General features: G+C 45.1%; 1 protein-coding gene across 30 annotated transcripts in view; it reads right to left on the bottom strand.

The window, feature by feature from the left end:
* The window catches only part of SPTB (spectrin beta, erythrocytic), a 99,235-nt gene that overhangs the window by 27,395 nt on the left and 45,750 nt on the right, over positions 1 to 26,090 (bottom strand). For all 30 annotated transcript variants that reach the window (XM_083463844.1, XM_083463831.1, XM_083463843.1 and 27 more), the window contains 22 exons: positions 25,746 to 25,919; positions 23,047 to 23,138; positions 21,390 to 21,470; positions 20,652 to 20,767; positions 18,140 to 18,252; positions 16,609 to 16,796; positions 15,638 to 15,755; positions 14,668 to 14,826; positions 14,118 to 14,420; positions 13,565 to 13,715; positions 10,919 to 11,789; positions 10,153 to 10,290; positions 9,276 to 10,032; positions 8,539 to 8,741; positions 4,793 to 4,883; positions 4,167 to 4,313; positions 3,598 to 3,861; positions 2,555 to 2,770; positions 1,977 to 2,066; positions 1,125 to 1,409; positions 830 to 960; positions 397 to 601 (listed from right to left, as the gene is read on the bottom strand). In XM_083463844.1, coding sequence (XP_083319970.1) covers positions 397 to 601; positions 830 to 960; positions 1,125 to 1,409; positions 1,977 to 2,066; positions 2,555 to 2,770; positions 3,598 to 3,861; positions 4,167 to 4,313; positions 4,793 to 4,883; positions 8,539 to 8,741; positions 9,276 to 10,032; positions 10,153 to 10,290; positions 10,919 to 11,789; positions 13,565 to 13,715; positions 14,118 to 14,420; positions 14,668 to 14,826; positions 15,638 to 15,755; positions 16,609 to 16,796; positions 18,140 to 18,252; positions 20,652 to 20,767; positions 21,390 to 21,470; positions 23,047 to 23,138; positions 25,746 to 25,919 — 4,893 coding nt within the window. The remainder of the gene's footprint in view (positions 1 to 396; positions 602 to 829; positions 961 to 1,124; positions 1,410 to 1,976; positions 2,067 to 2,554; positions 2,771 to 3,597; positions 3,862 to 4,166; positions 4,314 to 4,792; positions 4,884 to 8,538; positions 8,742 to 9,275; positions 10,033 to 10,152; positions 10,291 to 10,918; positions 11,790 to 13,564; positions 13,716 to 14,117; positions 14,421 to 14,667; positions 14,827 to 15,637; positions 15,756 to 16,608; positions 16,797 to 18,139; positions 18,253 to 20,651; positions 20,768 to 21,389; positions 21,471 to 23,046; positions 23,139 to 25,745; positions 25,920 to 26,090) is intronic.

The following is a 26,090-nucleotide window of genomic DNA, read 5'->3' as shown; positions in this document are numbered from 1 at the left end:
AACAATTATTTGTTTGTGCCTTTACGCCAACTTATAACATTAGTTAACTTTGCCATGTGGGCTGATTCCCATACCCTAACAAGCCAGTCTTCCAGCATAAGAATAAATGATAACTTCTCATTGTAAACATGCAGTGGTTAAACCCTGCATACATCGGGGGTTCCCTGTATGTTAAATGCAATTGAATTTTAACACACCCTGTACCACCTAGCAGCAAGGTTTCATTTGGCCACCACATGACCATGTGCAGTCAAATAACACCACTCACCACCCATTGTCCTCATTCACATGGTACTTATACCCCTAAAGTGGAACTGGCATCTCAAGAGAGATGGGGGACTAAGACACCTGGCCACAATGGGCTGCCTAATGCACATTCTGACAGTGCTTGCTCACAGTGACATGGTCGAGGTCTTGGCCCATCTCTGGGGATGATGCCACTACATCTCTCTCTGCGATCCACTGCTCCAGGTCATCAACTTCTCGCTTCAGCTTGAAGAAGTGGCACATGTGCTCCAGCTTACGCCTGCGCTCCTCAGACTGGTCTTTCAAGCCTGCATACTGCTTGTCTACTTGCCCCTGCAGCCGGATTATCTCCTCCCTGAAAAACACCAAAGGAGGACATGCCTGAGCCATATCGCCTGCCAAAGGAAGTAAGACACAATCCAGCAGATATGCAGTGGGCTGCGTTTCCAGAGAGCCAAATGACAAGATATGGGATCTATGATGGGTCAGTTGATACCACGCTCCACAGAACTTTTTAAAAATCTCCTCGCTGTTCTTTTCCAAAGCTTTGAGAGACTGGGAAACAGCAGCCAGACATACTTACCCTTCCGGGTGTCCAGCAGAGAGCAGCTTCTGAGCCCAGCTAGCCAGCTGCTTGATGTTTTTCCCGTACTCTTCTATGGACCGCTGCTGGCGAAGGAGTCTCTTCAGCATCACAATGCCGCTCTCTTCATCCTAGGAAAAGAAAACCCCTCCAGTTACTGATGGCATCTTATCCTGCCCCGGAGTGGAGCCAACCCCCGAGTGGCGCATCCCATTGCACTGTGCCCCCCCCATCACTGCCCCCCCCCACGACCTGGGGATGTGGCAGCGGCTTCCGGCAATATTAGCACCTTTACCTTTGGCTTCTCATCAGTCCCCATATAGAGCTCCTGCTCACTTATCCAGGCCTCTGCTTCACCAGCATCCAAGTAATATCGCTGAGCCTCACTTGCTTCTTCCAGGCGCTGCAACCTCTTTGACGTTTCCTCTTGCAAAGTGCTCCAGGAATCCCTCAGCTGCTTCAGGCGCTCTTCGGTATCCCGGAAGTCTCCATCCCCCTCCGCTCCAGCCAGCATGGCCTCCCCTCTTAAAAGGACGTCCTCAATGCGTGGGGCATGGCCAGCAATTTCTTTCTGCAGCGTCTAGCAAGGGACAGGGGCACTTTTAAGGAGGTTTGGATAAGATCAAAAACCTATTTGAAGTGAGCTCTTCCCATTTACCGAGTAGTCATTAATAGCGGCTAATGACAACAACGTCTAACATGATGGCAATATTCAGGTCTTGCAGGCTGCTGCAAAGGGAAGCACTTTGGCATCTACCTGCATCCCCACCCACCCTCAGGGAACTCCTTCAGCTCAGGGCTTGTACACACCAAAGTTTAGTGTGGGCTAGGGTCTGCCTGTGTCCCCATTTATGCAGCATACTCCACACAACATCACTCTCAAATCAAGCTGTAAGGGGAGGAGGCTTGGCAAGGGGGTGAGGCATCTGGCAGAGAGTGGTGAGTAGGCGAAGCTGGAGAGCTCCTGGTACATGCATATTTGAGAAATCCTCCCACTCCATTTGCTAACAGCTATTATACAGACACCACTGAACGTTTGGATGTTTGCAGCCACAGCCAAAATCCAACCAGCCAGCCTATGTGTTCATTCCAAAATGCAATTAAATTAAATTGGGGGGGCGGGACCAGAGGTGGTGGACAGACTCACCTGCATTTTCTTCGTGAGCATCTGTACTGACAGGAGGTTTGTGCCATGGTCAGTGGACTGAGCAAGGGGCAATCGCTCTTGTACCCAAAGCTGGAATACAGAAGAATTACTAAAGTGCAGGTACAGAAAAGTCAGGCTATATACTGTATGTGTACACAAGTGGGGTGGGTGGAGGATGAAGTAACACTTGTATCTTGGATCCTGAACATCCTGGAACTCAGACGTTTTGGCTCCTGAACATCGCAACCCGGAAGTGATGGTTCTGGTTTGTGAGCTTTCTTCTGGAACCTGAATGTTCGATGGGGCTTTCACATCTTCCGATTGGCTGCAGGCGCTTCCTGCAGCCAATCAGAAGCCTCAATTTGGTTTTTGAACGTTTTGGAAGTTGAATGGACTTCCAGAATGGATTCCATTCGACTTCCAAGGTACAACTGTATATTACTCTGTTTATCTAACACAGACTGCCTATGTGTCTCATGGGGACCAGTTGTACTGTAACAGAGCCCCCTGCCCTCTAAATTAAAGTAATAAGGTTGACTAGAAGTCCTTCCTAATGGCACATTCAGATGATAGCTCACCAGTTCATCTTCCAGATCCCGGTCCAACTGGTATCGAGCCTTGGTTGTCTCCAGCTCCTTCCTCCTCTTATCCAATGGCTGCAGAAGATCCTGGAACCTTCTCTCAATGATCTCATGCTTGCCATCTGCTTCATGCAGGTCTCCTCTGGTTGAAGGGGCGTGAGACAGCAAGTCTTCCATCTCTTTCTTCCTCACACATACTTGCTCATCTAGTCGCTGAAATTAGAAAGCCTCTATTAACTCAGTCATCTTGTCAAAATTTATATTTTTGGGCCATAGGCTTTGGGCTTGGTGACATATTTACAAATTTCCAGCCTGACTTTCCTTTCCCATTTCCTTTCCTAGAAAAACAAGGACACCCTTTTTATTCACACCTGAGACTGGAGAGACTTGAAGAGAACCATCATGGAAACAGTAATTGAGGAGGGTTGGGCCTTTTTTTGTGAGGGGTAAGAAAATGGTGGTCTCAGCAAAAAATGGAGAGCCCCTGTTCTGATGGCAAAGGTGAAAGAATACACTGGAATCAGGGTGAAAAGGGATTATTGCAGTATCTAAGGTCTTTCCAGGCACACGTCCTAAGCTCTGTGTCTGAGTGCTGGTTGGTTTGGTGTGTTTTTTTTGCCCTGGAGCTTACCCCACAAAACCCCACTCTTTAGCACTCAATTGGAACAAATGTCAAGTCAGGCTTTCGTGGATTGCTGTTTGCTCCGAATGAACTTTAAAGAGGTGTTTTAACAAGGAAAGTTCTGGAGCAAAAAAGGGGGGCAGTTCAAAAGCTGGTCACAGCCCTGCCACACTCCCTAGTGGGGGGAGGAGGACTGTTAACAGATAACTACCCCAACCTCTGCCGCCTGGCAGCAAGGCTTTGCACTGACTTTCCAGATCCCCCTCTCTCCCCCTTGGCAATAGGTAACTGCATTGACTCCTCTCTCCACCCCGGAAGTGGTATTTGACTAAGTTTTTATCAGACTAGACCCACTGAAAATAATGTACCTAATTTAGTCATGTTCGTTAATCGGCGAATGCCACCCCCTGTGACTTACTTTCAGGTTCTTCAGTAGGATGTTGACACTGGTGAGATCTTTCCCTTGGGCATCAGATTTCAGCTGCTCTTCCATCTCACTAATCCATGCATCAAGGTCAGCACAGCTCTGGGCATAAAGGTCAGAGCGGTTGGCATCAAACAGGTGCTGAGCCTTCTCATCTGTGGTTGCTTGCAGCTTGTCCCAAAGCTGGTGCAGCTCCACTAGCCTCTGGCAAACAATGTGTTCGTACTGGGGCTTCTGCTCTGCTAGCTTCTGTCCTTCCTGGAGAGAGGGGATGGGGGGAAGACATGTAAGCACTTGTCCGAGCAAAGGACTGGCTAAGAGGAAGACCATATATTTCTCATCAAGAAAATACAGAGTAAGAAATACAGGGTTGGAAGGAGATGGGTCTTTGTAGTCAGCTACATGCAATGCTCCAAGTGGTTACAGGCAACACAACATTAGCTGGTGGCTGGATGAGGACAGGATAATGCTCCGAAATATCAGGAGTCACTAAGGTATAGAGACAATGGGAGAAAATAGCTGGGAGAGATGTCACACTACCCCCAAGTCTTGCAAGAACTTACCTCATCTACATTCTCTAGCCATCCTTGGTTAGAAGCAAGTTCTGCCATGAAAGACTGGTGCTTCAACCATTTGCTGTGCAGGTTCCGGGCTTCGTCGTAGGATATGTCTTGCGCTGTGAGCATCTTCTCATCAATCCAGGTAGTAAGCTGCAAACAAAGGAAGTTAATTACTGCAAAGGAAGGTTATAGACTTTTGTCAAACTCCCTTAACATTTTGCTAGTACTCGAAGCTAAGTGATAAATGCGGGTAAAATAATTAGCTAAACAAACTCAAGACTGTTTTGCTCATATTGTTACTTAATTCTCTCTCCACGCACCCATTTTATTTCAGCCACTTTTTAATGACTGATTGTGCTTCTCTGAAGTACTTGGAATCATAGGGCTGAGATAGGGAATTTCTTTTTCCTGCTCCAGAGGCTAGGACCTGAAACAATGGATTCAAGTTACAAGAAAAGAGTTTCTGACTAAACATCAGGAATAACTTTTTGACAGCTGAAAGGTGCAGTGAGAAGTATTTACTGCTGGCATAATCCAAAGTTATAACCACCATTTGAAGAAGAAGGATAAATGCAGGTGCACCTTAGATTAGTGGTAGCAGGCAGGAGTAGTAGGCCTGGCATCCTTACCTCCTGGCAATTCTGTAGGAAGTTCCGCAGCTCATGATTGTCCTTCAGCAGCACCAAGGCCTCTTGAGATTTTGCAATGTTTCTATTGTACCTAGAAACAACAACAGTGCCATTGTTAAATGGCTATTATTTATTCAATTTATATCCTGCCCTTCCTCCCAATTGTCCAATAGCTTAGCTCAGAGGTTTTCAACCTTTTTGAGCCCACTGCTCCCTTAACCAACTACATTCTTTCTGCAGCAACCTTGTGGGGCTCAGGAGCCCAGTTATGTCACCCCTTGCCTGCGGAGCTGGCAGCCTCTCTCCCTTTTTTCAAACACCCTCCCTTGTGGAGTGTTCCCTCAACCTCCTCTCCTCTCCCCCTCCTTGGTAGTCCCTCTGGGCAGCTGCTGCTGCCTTCCCTGGTCTCTGAGTCCCCACCCCAATGGAGGTGCCTCCCAGAGGCGCCATTCACCTGCAGAGCTTATACCCAGGGCTGTTGCAACCATTGGGAGGCAGAGACATGAGAGGGCATCAGAGGAGGGAGGGAAGGAAAGAGGGGCAGAGGCCAATGTTGCCCGTGGCATCCCTGACCATCATTCAAGGCACCCCAGGGGGCCACAGTGAAAACCACTGGCTAGTATCATAACACATTTATCCCAGCAACCCAGAGAACCCTGCTACACTTGTCTGTATGTGTGTAAAGCAGCTGTGTACTGTAGATTTCCAATGACAGCCCTTTAGGGAAGGGCTGTAGCTCAGTGGTAGAACCAGCTGCTTTGTATGCAAAAGGTCTCAGGTGTAACCCCTGACATCTCCCCAGGTAGGGCTGGAAGAGACTCCCTGCCTGAAGCCCTGGAGAGCCACCGCCAGTCAGCATAGTCAAAACTGAGCTAGATGAGCTGCTTTCTAAACTCCCAAATTATTCCATATCTCAAGCACAGAGGCAGAAAATAAGAATTACACATCAATGGGGCTCAAGCCTTGTACGTGGTCAAAAACAGAATGCTGCTATGTAGGCTAGAAATGGGACAGCTCGGTCGACAGAGCATGAGACACTTAATCTCAGGGTCGTGGGTTTGAGCCCCACATTGGGCAAAAGATTCCTGCATTCCCGGGGGCTGGACTAGATGACCCTTGGGTCCCTTTCCAACTCTTCAGTTCTATGATTCTATACAGTAATCACTGCAAGGTAAACAGGGCACAGCACAATAAAGAAACCAGGTAAACTGACCTCTCCATCCCTGCCTTATCTACATTTTTGCTCTTCCTCAAATGGCAGCTTTCAGTTTGGAGCTGCAAGTTCAGACTGTTGTCATGCTTGTCTTTTATTATCCTGGTTAAAGATGTATGAGTTTTCCTTTTTTAATAGGACTTGTGGGGAGGAAAGGGTTTGCAGCTCAGAAAAGGCCTCCCCAGTTCTCCTCATATGCATCTCTTGTTTTGGGCTATTATTGCCTCAGAACAAAAATCTGGGTGATGGTTTTGCTATGTTTGAAGAGATAACCAAATCTCTCCCTTTCTCTCTCCCCACCCCTCTTCCACACACCTTCTCCAGAGTGCTGTTCACTGTGATATCAGAGTACAGTGCAGTATCTTGTAGTTTTAGGTAGGTGTTGGTCTGACACAGTTGAGATATATATATATATATATATATATATATATATATGCTTTCGTAGATTTTCACGGGTACAGGAATGCAGGTTTTGGTGTCTTCGGGTGTCTTCCCGTGTAAGAGTTGGGGTGTCTAGGCGACGTTTCGACGAGGTCTCACTCGTCATCTTCAGGCTGGTGCTTTCGGCTTCTTGTTACTGGAACAGAGCAGGATCTCAGTGTTTGAGTTCCTATAAATACTGTTGAGGGGGTGTGGTGTATAGCCTCCGACGTTCTGGGCAGAGAGGAAGTTCCCAGGTTAGTGTGACTTTTCTTCTTTTGTTCCTTAATTACTTGAGGGATATCTTGAGTGATTTCTTGAGTGATATTCTGAGTACCACTTAGGAGGGTCATTAAGTGTGGATTAGTTGCTAAAGCTTTCGTGTCTTGACCTCTTGAGCTTGTGAAGAGTTTTTCTGAGAAGATGGCTGTCCTGCACTTAGTTGTGCTCTGGCTTGGCTTCGTGTATAGGGGCGAGCTGTGGTTTTGTGCCCTGTGCCAGCCAGATCTGTGTAGGGATTGCAGGGGGGTGCAGCATCCGGAGGTGCCACTATGGTTTGGCTACTGGATGGTGTCTGTAATTTATCTGTGGAGAGGGTCTGGGTTTGGGTCTGGTGTGGTTGATTGGTGATGGCGTTCTGTGTGCCTCTGGTTCTGGTGTCGGTTTTTGTGGGGAGGGCTAATTTCGTGTCCTGTTTCTTTCATGTAAGAAACAGGACATGAAAAGAAACACATGAAAAGAAACAGGACACGAAATTAATTTTGCAGATTCCAAATTGCTCTTTAACATGGAACATCACCACAAGAGAATAATCATGGAAGCCATCGAGATAGAGAAACACCCTCACAACATGAACAAGCGTGACGACACGTCCCGCCTGCCAGACATCTGGAAATTAGCCCTCCCCACAAAAACCGACACCAGAACCAGAGGCACACAGAACGCCATCACCAATCAACCACACCAGACCCAAACCCAGACCCTCTCCACAGATAAATTACAGACACCATCCAGTAGCCAAACCATAGTGGCACCTCCGGATGCTGCACCCCCCTGCAATCCCTACACAGATCTGGCTGGCACAGGGCACAAAACCACAGCTCGCCCCTATACACGAAGCCAAGCCAGAGCACAACTAAGTGCAGTACAGCCATCTTCTCAGAAAAACTCTTCACAAGCTCAAGAGGTCAAGACACGAAAGCTTTAGCAACTAATCCACACTTAATGACCCTCCTAAGTGGTACTCAGAATATCACTCAAGAAATCACTCAAGATATCCCTCAAGTAATTAAGGAACAAAAGAAGAAAAGTCACACTAACCTGGGAACTTCCTCTCTGCCCAGAACGTCGGAGGCTATACACCACACCCCCTCAACAGTATTTATAGGAACTCAAACACTGAGATCCTGCTCTGTTCCAGTAACAAGAAGCCGAAAGCACCAGCCTGAAGATGACGAGTGAGACCTCGTCGAAACGTCGCCTAGACACCCCAACTCTTACACGGGAAGACACCCGAAGACACCAAAACCTGCATATATATATATATATATATATATATATATATATATATATATATATAAATTAAAAAAATGTCCAGTAGCACCTTAGGGACCAACTAAGTTTGTTCTTGGTATAAGCTTTTGTGTGCATGCACACTTCTTCAGATACACTGAAACAGAAGTCACCAGACCCTTATATATAGTGGGAGGGGGGAGGGGGGTTTTTCTCAGGAGGGTAGTAGGAGATGGGTGATTGACTCAATGGGCATGGTAAATCTGTTGACGACTGTTTGACTGCAATTAGTCCTACAGGAAAAAGCAAGGGATAGTATGTGGATGATTAGCATATGTAATGAGACAGGAATCCAATATCTCTATTAAGACCAGGTCTCTCCATAATTTTCAGTTTAGTGATACAGTTTAGTTGTAATTCAGCATCTTTTCAGTGTATCTGAAGAAGTGTGCATGCACACAAAAGCTTATACCAAGAACAACCTTAGTTGGTCTCTAAGGTGCTACTGGACAATTTTTTTATTTTTACTTTTTTGTATCTTGTAATGTAAGCAATAGTCCTGAGCTGTCCCGTTGAAACTATTCTACGGAAATTACGGTACCTCTCTTGAATCAACTGCACTTTCTCCTTGATTTTATCAGAGTAAATATTTCCTTCAGCCACCAGCTTGTTCCCACTGGCCACCAGCCCAGTAATTTTTTCCTCGTTTGCTTCCATAGTAGCAAGGAAATCTTCAAATTTTCGGATAGCAGCCTCTGATGCTTCCAAGGTGTCCGGGGGCTCGATGTGAGCCAGAGTGTATTCCTAAAGCAGATATTGTGGAAGACAACAAGTCAATTACTCAGAAAAACAGCACAGGAAGTTAAGAAACAACAACTCTCTTCTGCAAGGCCTAAAGCAAATTCTAGTCCACAACAGTCTGCATGTTAGTTTGGCACAGTGCAGCCATCATATGCATGTCAGCTAAAGAGAAAGCACTTGAAATGCCTGCATAAAATAGAGCCCAGCTTTTGCAAACTGCTTCTATCAACTTGCCGCTAAGCACAGGATTCGGCTTTCAGCATGCATCAGGAAGACTTGTTTCTCCAATATTTCTCAATATGTGCTGAAATGCAGCTCCTGTACAGGAGAGGGTGTACAGCATGGGCAGGATTTTTTTGTGGCTGCCACATGCCAGCTGACAAGCTTTGTAAGACATCCAAGTGCTCAGATGGCAAATTCCACTACTGCTTCTCTGTAGAGCGCAACACTTACGACACTCAAGCACCAGGATGCAATCTTGAGACACTGATGTAACATACATAAAAGTTATAAGATGCATGTTCCCTGCTGCCATACCTGATTAGTAAGAATGATTTCCACTTGCTTTGCATCTTTAAGAAATTCCTGGAAGCCAAGACACTTGTTGAGGAATTTCTCCCTGCTATCCCACATTTTACATAAGGCATTCCAGCCTGTATCCATGCCCTGAAGCCGCTGCTCTAGCTGCTGATACTCGACATCTGTCTGTCCTTGGGTCACTCTGTTTCCTATCTGCTTGACACTGTGGTAATCATCTTTGTGTTGATCAATTTCTTCCTTAATGGCAGCATGCTGCTGCAGGAGGTGCTCAGCTTCTACCAGTGAGTTGGGCACCTCTTCTGAAGCAACAGCTTTTTGGGCCTTGAAAAGCCATGCCTGGAAGTCATCTAAGTCCTGCAAGAATTTGTGCAGCTTGCTGGCTTCTCCGAGAGAGGCCTCCTGGCTCTGCAACGTATTCTGCAGGTCCAGCCAGACTCCAGTGACAGCTGTCATTCGACAGTAGATGTCGTCAGCTAGGTCAGGGTGCTCTTCGGCTAGCCGGTGTGCTTCCTGCTGCAGGGACGCAAGCCGGGCTTGGATAGCCGCTAGGTCACGCTCAATGCCATATAACTTCCTCTGCATGGCAATCATGCCTGCCAGGTTTTTGCCAAGGTCCTGCGTAGATTCGATGACACTGGTTTTTTCCAGGATCCATTTCCTTGTCTCCTCGCAATCCACACAGTAATTGTGGAGGCTAAGGGCAAAGTCCACAGCTTTCCGTCTCTGAGCTACCATCTCCTGGAAGACTTTCCATCTAAAAGAAGCAGAGCAAAATGAATGAATGAAAGAATCATTGCATTAAATGCAGCAGAGATCCTTTCTTTAGGTCCTTCTTTTTCATGCATCTGCTTTGGTCCTTTTAAGGGGAACTTACCTGGCATTCAGACGCTGCTGACACTGCCTCACACTCACACTGCGTGGATGCCCACTTTCTATTAATCCAAAGGCAGCTTGATTGACCCCTTCAATCTGAGAAGCCAGGTTGTTCATTTCTTGCTCCAGAATATCAAACCTGAAATCAAGATCAGTTAATTAATTGAAAACTCAACATTTCCCAAAGATGCACAGTGCATAACTTCTAAAGTCCTACTTTGAATGTGTTGTCTTGATCCTATTCCTCCAAAACCCAACTTGAATTATAAGGTCTCATGCCACATTCAGAAAACACCTAAACTCAGGTATTGGTAGGTCACCAGGGGAATGGAAATCCAGAGTAAAAAGCCTCTCCCCATGCCCTTGTGGCCCTGAGTCTTGCATACATGGTAATTTTGCTTCCAGTCTGTCTTCATATAGTACAGTATTGCAATACAGGAAGACAATGGAGGAGGTTCAGGCTGCTAAGGACTAGGCCTGACACACTGAACCTTGAATTAAGCCCTTCACCTGCACTTTAGTGCTATATTTTTGAGGTCATTTCATGCATAAGAAATCATGTTTGCCAGGGTAATGTGTAGTTCTTTACAAAGTGGACTGTAAACCACAAAAACGTGTTCCACAATTACTGTAGATCCTGCAGTTGCTCCTTAATTGTCCCAGTTAATGTATGAAGCACTCCCTCCACACTCTTAACTTGTTTAGTTTGAGACAAATGTTCCAAACATCGAACATACACTGCCCAGGGAACAACCTCAGACATTTACCTGTGTTGCACGACATCCAGGTCCTCCAAGGTATCAGGAATCTCCATTTGTTCCAACCACTTCTCCTTCTCACTCATCCAAAGCTCACATGCATCTGTCTCACTGAAAACTTTGTAGAGATCCAAGGCATCCTGCAGCTTCTGCCTACGCAGATCTGCTAGGGACACAACTTCATTGTACATTGCCTGGATGGCCTTCAGTCTGTTCTCAAATCCTGGATCATCCCGAAACTCCGTGGGGAAGTTCTGCGCTTGCCTGTTCAGGTTGTACATGACTCTCTTGTTGTCTGCTACATCGTCTAAAAGGTCCCTGTGCTTTTTAACAAGGGCTAGAGTGGAATATTCATCATGCCCCACATCCTCACTCGACACCAGACGATGGGCATCTTGCAGCCAGGCCATCAAGTCATCCGCATCAACCTGGAACTGGAAGAAGCTCTCAGCATCCTGCAAGTTTTTCTTGTGGAAAGCTGCCAGTTCCTGCAGCTGGGCCCAGAGGGCTTTCACTTCCTCAATCCTTCTGCGGATTTTAAGTGCACCAAAATGATTCTGAGCAATCATAGCTTCTCCCTCTTTGATGGTGTGCTGCAGGTGGGTTTCCTGAACGCGCAGCTCATCCTCGAAAGCCTTGTGTTTCCTCTGCAAGATGAGAACGCTGGTCAGGTCTTTCCCATAATCCAGGGAGGAATAGATCTGATCTTTCTCTTTGATCCAGCTCTCAGCTTCATCCAGTTCCCAAAAGAATTTCCAAAGGCGCTTGGACTGCTCCAGGCGAGCTTTCCTTTCCGCAGCCAAAGCCATCAGCTCTCGATGGCACAGCTGCAGGTGGTTCACCCGATCCTGTATCACCTTTGGGTCACAAGGCCGATAACCTGTACAAGCATGTGTGGACAGAAAGCTACTATCAGCAGACATGCACGATGCATTTTCCTTTAAGTCAGAAAGGGAAAAGGCACAACATCTATAAGGCACTTTCAGGTGGTTTTTTAAAAATGCTAGGGACCAGCCCACCTAACAGGTGGTTAAGTAGCTGTGACATGAAGACAGACAGCTATGGGGGGATAGCTATAGTTGTGCTTTCCATTTGTTCATTGATTCTGACAAAAAAGCAAAAGCAGAGATAGGTGCTTTGCAGAGCTTCAGAAGGACAATGCACACCATCTCAAAAATAAAAAGGAAACAGAAAATGGAACTGTTGCTTGAAATGGTGGAGTATAGGTCTGAGTGGAGAAAGTGGCTCCGATGGAATTAGCTACTGAAATATATTTTAAAAGGTAACATGAGTGCTTGCAAGCTTTAGATGCACAGTGGACAGACTCTAAATAGTTTAAAGTGGACTTTTAAAAAATGGCACATAGAGTGTAGGAACTATGCCATTTTTCATTAGTGGCACTCAACAAACAGAGACAGATGAATTTATCAGTTTTGGTTTCTCTCAGTTTTTCATTTTTTCCCCTTCTAAGTTCAGTTCTACAAATTTCCAAACACTTTGTGGAAAACTCATCAGCATTTTAGTGTGAATTTCTCCTAACATATAACATATTTGCTTATTGTGCACATATTTACAAAGCCATGTTCCCTAATAAAATGCATTTTTGTATGTTATTTTCATCAATAAATGCATTTTCGTGCACGTTTTGCCCTAGTGCATGCATTTTTTTAAAAAAACCACCCTTTTTTACAAAGTACTTGCAAAAAGAACTGCCTTGCAAAATTGGGAAAAGTTAGAATTCTAAAGGATGGCTACATTTCAGCTTGCCTATAGCTTCAGAATGTATGAATTACCGGTATGTAGGTTCACCTTTAAACATGAACTGAATCAGTTTTCTTCCCCATCCCCAGTCACAAATACTATTTGGTAAGCTGCTGGGGTACTGGCACACACCCACATTTCAGTCAGCACTCCCACCCACACTTGTCAACCAGTAGAGGTGAGAATTGCATTTCTGCCACACACAATACACTGACATTCACATCCTGAGTAAATGTAATATTCCCTAAAGAGAAGCACATCTTTTGAGGGAAGACATTGGGAAAAAGTACAACAAATGAGCAACAACTGTGCAATTCTTGCACTGAAAATCATTGTCTGGAAAAGCCTCCAATATCAGCCAGACTCTGCCTCCCAATCCTTCTTTCTACTATCGCACCAGCTAGGCCCAAGAGGTAGCCGTCTGAAACCCCAGGACCCAGCAGTTTTCAAGGCAACAAGTGCTATAGATTCTAGCTGAACTTAAAGGCCCTACTTATGAATTAATTTGTGCACCTTGGACCTGTTTTACTATGAATTCAGTCAATTTAAGGTGGAACAGATGACTGGGATAGCTGCACTGGCAGAGCATGAGACTCATAATCTCAGGGTCGCAGGTTTGAGCCCCAAGTTGGGCAAAAGACTCCTGAACTGCAGGGGGTTGGACAAGACAACCCTCGGGGTCCCTTCCAACTCTATGATTCTGAGAGGACAGAGGCATTTTCCTTAAACCATTTTTTAAAAGGAAGAGGCAAGGATACAGGTGGTCTCCCCTCACTCTTTCCCCTTTTATACTTAGGGCTTCTCAACTCAGAAATTATCATTCATCATTCACTCACTCACTCACTCACTCACTCACAGAAGTCATAAAATTCTTCTTGGAAAACAAACACCTACCATCTCCGTTGGCAAATCTAAGGGCAGCTGCACTGACATCACGAACCTTCTCAGCCTGGATGACCATGTCCGCCTCCATCAGTTTATGCTTCTGAAGAAGGTATTCCACTTCCAACAGGTGCTTCCCAAATTCAGGAGACAGGAGTTTAGCCTGCAGAAGCACAAAGGAAGAATGGATCCTTTTCTCTGCCTCTGCTAGGGGCAGGCTACACATTATGTACAGCCACATGTAGTGCAGCCTGATGGCGATTGTTATTATGAGAAAAGCAGCTTCAGAATGAATTGATTCTGAGCAGAAAAGTAGCAGAAATAAAGCTTAATCCTTTTCCTGCCTGCCATTTCTTCATTCCAAATTACCACACACAGCTTGCCTCCCTAGGGTTTATAATGCTGCATTTTGAACCCGGAGGTGTGTGTGTGCAGGGGGGAGTCACTTGGGAAGATGATCTGTCTTGGGGAAATGGCAGGCAATGGGAGCACAGGATGAGCCTCCACCTCAATTTGCTGGCTTCTTTCTATCAACCTGCAGTATTCCACCCAAGCCCTTCCTTACTTTCATCTCATCTATCCAGTCAATACTGTGCAGCATGTCTTGGAACAGCTGCTGCAGCTTAAGGTTCATCTCCAGCCGCCGCCGCCGGGCCTGCAGCAACTCCAGCAGGTACTCCCAGAGCCGCAGGATGTTGTCCTTGCGAGCATTGATGCGCTTGATGTCGTGGTAATTCTCCATCTCCAGTTCCTTGGCCACCTCCTCTATGGCCTGGACCCGTTCCTTGTAGGCTGCTGTATCGGTTTCAATGGCTTCATGCTTCTTCTTTGCTGCCTCCACAGCTGGCAAGTCATTTCCAAAGTTATCCTGCCCAAATTAAATTCGCCTTTGGTTAGCAACTGTGTGGCGGCACGTTGCCTTTTCTTGTGCATGCTATAGAGCAGAGGGTGACGGGGAAGGGGGGGCACATGCCAAATTCCCCAAAGGGACCTGGGTACCATTTTAAGCTGGTGCCAAGAGAGTGCTTGTGTCCCCCCAACATCCCCTGCTGTTTCTGATGCCACCAGGCAGATCAGAGACTGGAGCCAGCACAATCCCTGAAGCCACACATTACCTGTGCAACAAGTCGCTGGTTTTCATTAAGCCACGTCTCCCGCATTGCTGCCTTGCGATCAAAGCGCCGGGCGAGCTGCTCCAGCTTCTCCTGCCTAATAAGCTCGTTTCTCAGCGCCAGCTCCCGTTCATGCTCCGCCTTCTCCAGCTTCTCCCAGGCCTGTGCAAATGTGTGCACACAGGAGAACGAGAATTCAGTATGCAGGTACAGAATATACAATCAAGAGGCCACAGCAATTCCTATGTAATGTCGTGTGGCACATTCTACAAAGCATTCCATTCTTATACAGGCTACGCTAACCAACCTCACATCAGCAAAATGTTGCTTGGCCAGATAAAGAGCTATTGTTCCTCCTTGTATTTTTCTCTAAGGGATTGTTCTCACAACACTTTTCTTGTATATGCAAGTAGCCCTGTTTTTTTCCAGGCACCTGCTCATGTGAACACACACACACACACACACACAGTGTGCCGAACTGAACAATAACAGATACTAGTTGGTAACAACTCCCCAACCCCCAAAGCCCCACTACACTCATGGAAAGTGCTGCAGACTATATATGTGAAAATTGTCCATGTGATTGTCCATGTGAGCATTTATTCAGTGTTGCTAGAATGAACAGGAAAAGTATTGTACAAAGCAGATCTAAGGTACTTGATGGGAAGCATATTCAGCTTGTGGTGTGGGATCACATCCAGCTGTCCCTGTAGCTTCCTCCTTGGTTTCCACATTAGCTGCTGATCACCTCTCTAATCTTGCTGTATCATTTTTTTTACGATGCAGTAGCAGGGATTGAACCATGGATGTTATGAGTGCAAATTATGTGCCCTGTTACTAACCTAAGGGCCTTTCCCAACCAGCTAAATTAATTAAACAAGAATTTTTTAAAATTCTAGAAGAAAAGTCCTAACACTGAAATTCTCAATGTATCACATTTCTGTTAACCATTTTAAGGGACTGCATTAGGTACCCTGTTGATGTCAGACACTAATTTTCCTTCGTGAGGCGTATACACTTTCTGATTATTGGCTCGCATTCTTGACTGGATGGTAAACAGCAAGACTTCCAGGTTCCCCTTCTCCTGAAACCTGCCCAAGAACACAGCAAAAATGGGAAAACATACTTTTAGGTGAAGAAGACACAATGAGCAACACAAGCAATGTCTATTAGTGTCGCTGAAATACAGTGTGTTCTGAGCTCAGGCCATAGAAGCTTAATGGTAAAAAGCAGTGAAATAAACTAATCATCTATCCAGAAGTCTAACTTATCAGCGTTTAGGGCAGTTATTGCAATTTGCATGCAGATAAATAAAAATAAATTAAAAAGAATGATAGTGACAAAAGTTCTTTTAAAAAACTGGAACACAAACACCTTATAGCTATTTGGGGTTGATTCAAACCTACACATATGCAATAGCGTCTTTGGGATTGTAGCCTCTAAAACATAACACCAGCACTACGCGGTATCTTTTTCAAGCTACCATCAAGTTGTCATCTTTATGTTTAGAAACCCTTGGTTAACAGTTATAGAGGGGGGGGGGGCATTTTTCCTTTTCCTCTCTTTGAAACTCAAGGTCAGGGGATCGCTAGGAATTCACAAAGCAACATTTGCCAAATTCCTCCAGTTTGAAAGAAGAAGGAAGGCAGCAGAACTGCACCAAAAGAACCCACTGAAACTGCATTTTATTTTGGCATCGTAACAAAATGCAATTCAGGGTACATCAACTGCCTTGTTCCCCTTCAGCTTGCCTCCTCACTGTTATTTGTTACAGTATCATTATCATCATCACGATGTCCCAATCTGCACAGAAAGCCTCGGATCACAACCGAATGAGTCACAATGCAGATGGGCACAGTTTAAGCTACTGGGGGGGGGGGAATGGTAAACATCAGCAAAAAGCGGGCAGGGGGGGCATCCTCCTTCCAGTTGACAGGTGCTTACTTGGGCGGTTTTTCCACTGTGCGGTATGTACTGAAGGACTGGAGCTGCTGCTGCACGCCTGCCAGAGAATTAGCAAACTTGCGGCTGTTGAGAATGGTAATGGTCTGTTCTATCCACGTCAGCAGGTCTGAAGCCAGTCCACTGTACTTATCGATCATTTTCTCAGTCTCCATCGCGTGGTCCATTACCTGAGGAAAGGAATAAACAAAGTGTTGCTCCCCTGGCACCTGCTGCTCAAGGAAATATGTCAAGCCCATTGTCAACCTACAGATCCTGCATATGGAAATCTTCTGCACTGTCAACAAGCCTGACGTTAGAAATTCTGGGCTGCATGGCAGGCTGGAAGTCTCAGGCCTGTCAGGGAAGATTAACAAGAACCACCTGTCCAGCTGTAAAAGGAAGTGTGAGAATAGCAAGATGCCACCAAATGTTAAGGCAGAGGAACTAAAACTGAGTTATCACACACAAACTTCTTAATAACCATACTACTCCCTTATGAAGGCTCCTGGGGTTTGAGGGCGGGGCAAGGAAAAGGGAAAAGCCACTCCCTGGTAGTTAACAGAGAGTCTCTCACCCCTCAGTTAATTTTCTGTCAGAAGTTTCCACAACCTCTGGCAGTTAGGGCCTAACCAAGATACTAACAGAACCAAGGTGGGTCTATATATGATGATAGGGGCTACCTCAGTTCTCAGTGGCTTGAGTAAATCAGCTGCATTCTGGGAATCAAAAAGGGGAATGGGGTATTCTTTATACATTTATTTTTAAATTGTTGTTGTTGTTTAGTCATTTAGTCATGTCCGACTCTTCGTGACCCCATGGACCAGAGCACGCCAGGCACTCCTGTCTTCCACTGCCTCCTGCAGTTTGGTCAAACTCATGTTGGTAGTTTCGAGATCACTATCCAACTATCCAACCATCTCGTCCTCTGTTGTCCCCTTCTCCTTGTGCCCTCCATCTTTCCCAACATCAGGGTCTTTTCCAGGGAGTCTTCTCTTCTCATGAGGTGGCCAAAGTATTGGAGCCTTAGTTTCACGATCTGTCCTTCCAGTGAGCACTCAGCGCTGATTTTCTTAAGAATGGATAGGTTTGATCTTCTTGCAGTCCATGGGACTCTCAAGAGTCTCCTCCAGCACCATAATTCAAAAGCATCAATTCTTCGGCGATCAGCCTTCTTTATGATTTTTAAATTATTGTAATGCTTTTATGTATTTAATGGATTTTTAAGTAGTTTAGAGACATTTTTGTGGAAAGGGATGGCTATGTCAAATAAACAATAATACAATATTGTTCGTATTCAGTAATAACAAGTTCAAACTAGAATAGCTGCAAAGAAGAGCTATTAAATGGACTAGACTATATGTGAAGAAAAGCCAGCCTAGCAGAAGAGGAGGTTGAGAGGCGGCAGGGCTGCCATTGCAGCAAATTACTGGCCTTTGTTGCTTATCGTGATTATGGCTTAGTAAGGAAGTAGTAAAGAAACCGTAAAGGGACTTGCCTGCTGTACAGTGGTATTATGTGACCATGCCCTTACCTTTCCAACTCTCTTCCCCTCCACAGCAAGCACCTTCATCTTGGAGAAGTAGTGGTAGAAAGCAACTACGTAGGTGATGATAGATTTCTCATCCGGGTTCTCCGTGAAGACATCTGAATAGAAAACAGAAGGTCAAGAGAGCTCTACACTGTGCCCAAGAGCTTTGTTTTTCAATTTGTAGCAGAACACCACAATGTAGCAGAACAAGCCACCTCACTGCTCAGCCATCCTCAGATAAGAAAACAATGGAATGCATGGGAGGAAAGATAGAGGCATAAGAACTAAATGGAATAATGCCTAAATGGAATAATGCATGTAGCAGCCCTGACTCTATAATAAACAAACAAAAGCAAAATAATTACAACCTCAACTGTACTGAATTCCATGGGGAGGATATGCGATATGTTGAAAGGAAAGAGGTATGTGCCTTCTAACAATACGACAACTTACTGAGGCGCAGAAACACTTCCCACAATTTCTAGGGGTAAGTGTGTCATCTAAACTGTATCATGGGGTTCAGCACCACTGCATTCTGACTTCAAGAAAGCCATGCTTGGTAATTAATTAGCTGACTAACTGCTGGGCACAAACTCCCTCTCACCTAACCAGGCATGGTGAACTATAGGCCCTGCAAGCAATTTTTAGCACCCACAGGAAGTTGCTGGTGTAAAAAAAGGGGGGAAAGGAAAAGATTTCATGCACCACCAGCATTAGGAGAACTCTAGAAAGCAGTGAGAGCAAGTGAGATCCAGTGCCTCCTGTGCATTCAGGTGATGACCAATACCTGAGAATCACTGTAGAATCTGCCATGTCATTACAGCCCAGGACACAGCAAGTGGATGGAGCAGAGCTGAGCTGGTGTGCACTGCCACCCCCCCCCCACCCCTTGAAAGCAACACAGCACACTCAGATACACACACCTCGCTCTTCACAGCAAGAGAACTCCACAGCCTACTCAGATTGTAACTGAGCTGACACTCAGCTTCATTGCTCCCTCTCCACTTCTGTCACTTGATGGACCACCTGGACCAGCCCCAGGAAGATCTTTGCTTCTTCCCCTTCCCACCCATCCACCCATCTCCTGGCTACACAGTGGGGACATTTTCCCCAATTCTTTATTACAAAGTAATTCTTTTTTTAAAAAAACCACACACAACAACAACAACAACAACAACAACAACAACAACACTGCCCATCCTTGTAGGAGAAACTTATTGTAGAAGAATTTTGCATTGCGTGCCTGGCCGCAGAGCCCCCACATCCGGGACGCCTAACTGCTAAGGAGGGAAAATGAATGGACACAGCAACGGTCTGGGATTTAATATGGATGGAACTTTATTGAATTCAGACGCCTTGGCATAGGCATTGGGCGTGTATCCCTCCCAGCTCCCACGCTGGGGAACTGAGGCATGACAAGGTCTATTTGGGGGTGGAGCCATTGCAAAACGCAAGTTTACATGGATGGCCCCCCAATGCCGAGGGAAGCTCTATGGCCCACTGGCCCTATGCAACTGGCTCCGAGAGTTCCCTCCAGACCCCTCTAATGGGGGAACCCTGTTATCGCCGCTGCAGAGAACCACTTCACCACCACTCAATTGAATGAAGACTATAGGATTCCGCCTAAGGCCTAAACCATCAAAGTTGTGACTAGTGCTAAGGGGATAGGTTTTTTTAATACACTCCACAACTGTCAAACCAGGAGGAATCTGTGGTCCTCTCTGCTGTTGGGACTACAACTCCCATCATGCCTAACCGTTAGCTATGCTGGCTTTACAGAAAAACATTCACGGAGCACAACTGGAGGAATGACTTCCACCAATAACTTTTTCATACTGCATGCAGCGTGGCTGATTTGTGTCTCTGTGCAGGGCTTAAATTTTGCACTTTATAGCTTTCCTTTCTGTTCAGACTGAATGTGGCTCATAAATAAAAATATAGGAAAGGAGGAAAACAACCTGAACAACAAAACACACATAACACATCATAATAAAACCCATGATCAGGAACAGCAGACTAAAAATCAACAGCATCAAAGGCTCTGATTAAAAAATGCATGCACAAGAATACAGAAAGATTTAGAATCAAGGAATCATGGAGTTGGGAGGGACCATGAGGGTTGTTTAGTCCACTCCTCTGCAAGGCAGGAGTCTTTGGCCCAACATGGGACTTGAACTACGACACTGAGATGAGGAGTCCCATGCTCTGCTGACTGAGCCCTCCCTGTAACTCCCTTTCATTTCAGAGCAAAGCAGCAACAGAAAAGCTTTCTGGTGGATTGTGCTGTGAGAGAGCTTACAGCTGCAAAAAAACCTCAGAGCTTTGCATCCACCTTTATGTATACATAACCTCATGATATTCTATAGTCAGACATTCTGCAGCCAATTCAGAGGCTTCCTCAGGTGAACCACCATTTCCTCAGCACTTACGGACACTTCTTCTGTATAATTCTCATCTGCCTCGTCAGCTCAATTCTCAATTTAAAAAGGGCAGGCACAGAGCCAAACAGACTCACCTTCTGGGTCAAGAAGCTGGGTGATGCCAAGTTGCCGTTCCGCCACAATGAAAGCATGCTCCAAGTTGTGCCTGGCATTCGAGTGCTTTAGCTTTTCAAAGTCAATCAAGTCAGGCCTAAAAATTAAGAGGACAGTGGGAAAGTTAAAGCACGCAGTGTGGTAGGCCAACTGGACCATGCAAAAGGAAGTGAAAGCTAAGTTTACCAGTGAGGCCTGCAACAAAATGCTTCGGCATCTCTGTCAGTGAGATACTCCATTCTGTTCCTCCTCACACACAATATCTCCCTCCTCCCCAACATTCAGAGTTATATTCAACTAACTTTTATTCAGAATAGACCCATGGGAATTCATGGCCATGAATAACCTAGGACTTTTCATTTCAATGGGTCTACTCTGAGTAAAAAGTTGGTTGAATGCAAGTCTATTTCAGCGTTCCACGACTGCTGGGCATGCTCAGTCCTCATTGGACTCGTTCTTTTGTGTTCATGGATCATGACATTTTGGAAACATAAGAAATGCCACTCACCTCCAAACAGCAGAAATAGTACGAATGATAATTGAGACTTACAGCAAACTAGTGGAGGAAAGGAGGCAGAGTTCATGGAGGAAAGATGAGGCCAAATGTGTGCACATACACTCATCATTACTAGGCTAGCTCAGGAACACCAGCAAAACATTCAGGTGTCCATCAACCCACTGCACTTAAGTTCTCTGAAGGGCTTGTCCCCAGTCCTTACCTGTGCTTGTGAATAAGGGCATTGAATGCCAAGCCATCCTTCCAGCTGGATGTAAAATTGGTGACATTAACATGGGGATAGCTGCGTTACAAAGGGAAATAGAAGGGAAGACAAAAGGATTTATAATTCAGTCCAAGAGTTTACAAAACGGTAATCCAATTACAGACATTATTTTATATGAGGAAAAGCTTTTCTCTAAAAGAGAAAACAACCAATGCACAATTCGATTGGCACAAGTTACATTTTCAAGCCACATCTTGTACTTTGGAAAACACCAGAATTAACTTTTAATTAAAAGGCAGATGTGGGAAATGCTAACAGGCACAGTTTGCATTTCAAAGTGCAGGTGCTGCTCTATAAAAAGAAGGATGTTTGGTCTGGATGGACAATTCTGATCATCCAGGTTTGGGGTAGCCAACATGGTTACCTTCGGATGTTGCTGGACTCCAGTTCCCATCAGCACCAGTTAGCATGGCCAATGGTCAGGTATGATGGGAGTTGTAGTCCAACAACTTCTGGAAGGCACCATGTTGGTAGCTCCTGAATTCTGCTCTAAGACCAGCAAAGACCAATTAGCATTCCATGGGATGGACAAGCTCAGCCTTCCTTAACCTGGTGCCTTCTACTTGCTTTTTAGCCCCAACCAACACAGCTAGGGATAACGGGAGTTGTAGTTCAGAATATCTGAAGGTTGGGGGAATGCTGACTGTGGCCCACAGGCTGTTTCCATCCTTTCTAGCTATTTCCTTCTATGCACTCCAAAAATGCACAAAGATATATGCTCTGTTAATCATACTGGAAGCAGATTTCCCATTTTAAAACAATATAATAATGATGAGGCTCAGAGGGGCTACTCCTGCAATTGATTCTCCCTACTGTGAAAACAGAAATGTTCTGGCTCCTAGTTTCATCTGCACTGAGACAGTCATGTCAAGGTCAACATATCATGGGATGCTTGGGCTTTTTGCACCCTCCTGAAGTAGATTTTCAAGCATATAAAGTGATAAATAAAAAAGCCCTATAGAGAGTTCTCCATGCATTATCAGTCTACCCATAAATGACTCAGTTCATGGCACTTGAAACAAGACGTCAGCAAGTGCAGTGGCTACATTACAGAGAGAGCTGGAAGAACAGGCCCCCAGAGATGTCCTGCCTGGGATTCTTGCTCCCCTCCACTGCGAGAATTTGTACACCCACCAAAGTGCAATGTTGGAAGACACTTTAAATATTTTCAACTTGTCCCAAACATAGGACAATCCAAAAGCGATTCCTTCAAAAATATAAGGAATCAATTACAAGGCCTAAGCCTTCATGAAAAGCGAAAGATACCAGGGTAATTGCGGTGGAGGGGAGAGAAGCTGTGCTTGGATTCTTTACAGAGAACAGGGCCGTTGTGGCACAAAGGAGAATATTATGAGGACAATTATAAAAACAGTCATATGTCCCATTTTAAAACCACCTTATGAGACAGTCCTGAAAGATCTCTGTCCTTTGTGGTATACTTTGATGGAGAGATTTAGTTATATCATTGGTAAGAACTGAGTAGGAACATGGCCCAACATCATGGTCCCATCCAGGTTTCCCTAGCTGGTTCTGCAGGCTTAAGTCAACTGGTCACAGTGCATTCATTGAGTTGGAAATATTGCAGTCATCATACCCAGCAGTTTTCATTTGACACCAGAGTAACAATGCATCCTTCGCGGAACGGGTTTCCCGGCCTTCTTGAGTCTGAACAATGATGTCCTGGATCTAAATTGAAATAAAAAATATTCCACTCTAAAGGCCTATCACCACAGATGCTTTGTGAATCAGTATGTGAATCTCAGGTTCTTAGCACACACAACTTAGCAAAGGTAACAGTCCTTTCACATCATTACAACATGGGGAAGGGGGAATCTGCTGAATTTGCACAGTAAATGGATTATGATGCCTCTTCTATTGAACAATATTGCCATTCCAAAGTGTACTTTGCACCGCACCATTTCCACTCCACCTTGAACACTATTATTTGTTCCAGGGACTCCCCCTTATTACCTTTTCTTAATCGCCCCTGCTTTCCACTTTCAAGATACATATGCTCCATATCAGGGGTGGAAGGAAAAAGGGTTGTACAAAATTTGAGATTTAATGACTAGAGGGAGACCTATACAAGGAATGTCTTACATGACAAGTTTCAGGGTGTTAAACACTCCTGGCTTAAGTTGTTACAGATTAGGACGTTCCTTAAAAGGTTATTCAAGGAAGTGACTAGCCTGTGCTTCACCACGGTTTTTGAACATTCTGCTTCGTACTCAAAGGGTTCTGTTTCTTTTATTTATAAACTGCTGATTGACTGCAAGATGGGAAATGCAGATGGATTGCGCTAGGCATGAGAATACGACCTAGGCACAACACTATATAAAGACCCCTGGAGTAAAATATGGGCAAAGCCTCCTATAAAGACCATTTTGGCCAAAGTCCAGGAGGCAATGCTGAAGGTAGTGCTCTGTTGGCACTGGACTCTGGTCAAGCTCTCTCGCATCACCTTTGCGACTTCATCCCAATGTTGGTGGGGCCGCAACAAGAGAGGGAGCTTTATACATTTAGGGTGGGAGTGTGACGAGCTTCTTGGCAAAACATTTCTGATGTCGTTTCCAAAATTATTAGTCAACCTCTGAATCCAAGCCCAGCTTTGGCCCTTCTGTCACTAAGACACTGATCTAGGCCCTACCCTTATTCATAAGGATCTAACCGCCATGCTGTCTACCGCTGCCCATTTAGAGATCACTTCCCGCTAAAAAGACTCCAAGGGACCATGTCTGATAGGATGGCAAAGGGAAGTTCAGGATCTGGCTGTTTCTGCACATCTAACGCATCACATAAGGGTGGTTAGATTATCCACCACCGCAAACTAAAGTTAAATTCTCAACATTATTTATAACGTAAAGTTGAAAATCCAATATAAATGTTATAATACAATGTAAAACTGTAAGACAGGCACCTATTTCAGGGTGCCTATTTCTGGTAATACACCCAAAGAAGAAGAAAAAACCCACCCTACCTTCAGTCACTGGTCTCCCAGGGATTCAGGCTGCAATCCTATGTAGCCCCAATGAACACAGTGAGACTTACTTCTGAGTAAACATGCATAGGTTTGCACTGAACGAGTTGCAAACATACCAAACATTTCATTCTTCTCCTGACATCTTATTTGCAGCGTTAAAAAAAAAGATGGATTCTCAGCTAGGGTGTTATTAACATTGCTAAGTATAAACTGCCGCATGTCGGCTTTTGTGCTGGACAGTGCAGAAAGGCACAGTCTTGCTCCAAAAAGGCTTACACTTGAACTGCTTTGAAAACCATCAGCATCCTTTCATATCACAATGGGTCAGATTAGTACAACCAAAAAGGGATTAGCTGCTGCCCACAGCAGCAGTTGTATGTGTAACTTGTTTGCACAAGCCCCAGAACAAATAGACATGATCCAGCCTAAAATGACACCTGACAGCAATTCTAGCACACATACTCAGATTATGGGACAGCCTTATCTCTGGCACAATGGTCGATGCAACAGAAGTTACAATAATATGGGAGCAACATTTCATCCTTGAAGAAATTGTCATTGAGAGTTGCACTGAAACCTTCCAGTGGAGCTTGGGGAAACCATAAACAGGGCTTTTGACAGTGATAGGGATGCTGCTTTTATAAGAAAGAGAGAGAGAAATTTCATGCTTTGGGAGCTCAAGAGTTCAGGAGTATGCTTGGTCTTCCTTCCTCCAAGCCTCACAGCAGACTTTCCCATCCCTGGGTGGCAAGATCTCCTGCTTCTTTCTCTGCTTTCTTTATGTCCTTTAGCGGCGTGAAAAGTCAAAGAGTGCTAATGGCTACAATTCAATAGAGCAATATTTATTAACATACAATAGAAGACATGGCTTCATCCATTCTATAAAAACTCTACGCTGGCAACTTGCTCCAGCCTGGAAGAATTAATTTTCAGCATATGAAAAGCATAGGGTTGGCATATGTCTGGAATTTCCTGGACATTCCTAGAATACAGTCCGGGGAAATCCGAACATATGGCAACCAATGTCAGCAGTGTTGTTTTTGCCAATTTCCCTTAAAAATAGCTCAGAAACATTATTTATTTATTTTACTGAAAAAATTCATCAACTTTGGGCAAAACTAAAAAAACTTTTCCATCCAGATTTTCACTTTCTGAAATATTGCAACCCTAGACAAGCAAGAGTGTGGATATGAAAACCCCAAATAGTAATCTGCCAACAGGTATAAACCCTAGTTTATTGCTGCTGTCAGAACATGATATCCTACTGATAAGCTCCTCTTTGTCTTTTTGTGGGGATCTGGCCTAGCACTCACCTGGAAGCGCAGGATGATTGTCCAGATAAGGCCCAGCACCAGACGGTGATTGCCATCAACAATGTCGTGAGAGCCCATGTTCTCCAGGTGTACCCGTTGCTCCTTGAGAAACTGCAGGGCCTTGTCCACATTCTCCAGGCAGTGGATCCGCATGCGCCCCTTGGTGGGTTTGGGCTATGAAGTGAGGAAAAGGTGGTATTTAGACTTCTAAGAGTGATTGGCCATCACCCAATTCCCTGAAGGGAGAACACCCACATTGCATCTACTCTCTTTTAAGAAACAAATTCTAATTCTTGCAATAGCAAAAGGGGATCTCCTCAATAACACAGACTCTAAACCTTTGCT

Source organism: Podarcis liolepis (genome assembly GCF_965112155.1).
Source record: "Podarcis liolepis genome assembly, chromosome: 1".
Lineage (NCBI taxonomy): Eukaryota > Metazoa > Chordata > Lepidosauria > Squamata > Lacertidae > Podarcis > Podarcis liolepis.
Note: the sequence above shows the minus strand (reverse complement) of the source record. Positions and strands in the feature narration are given on the sequence as shown.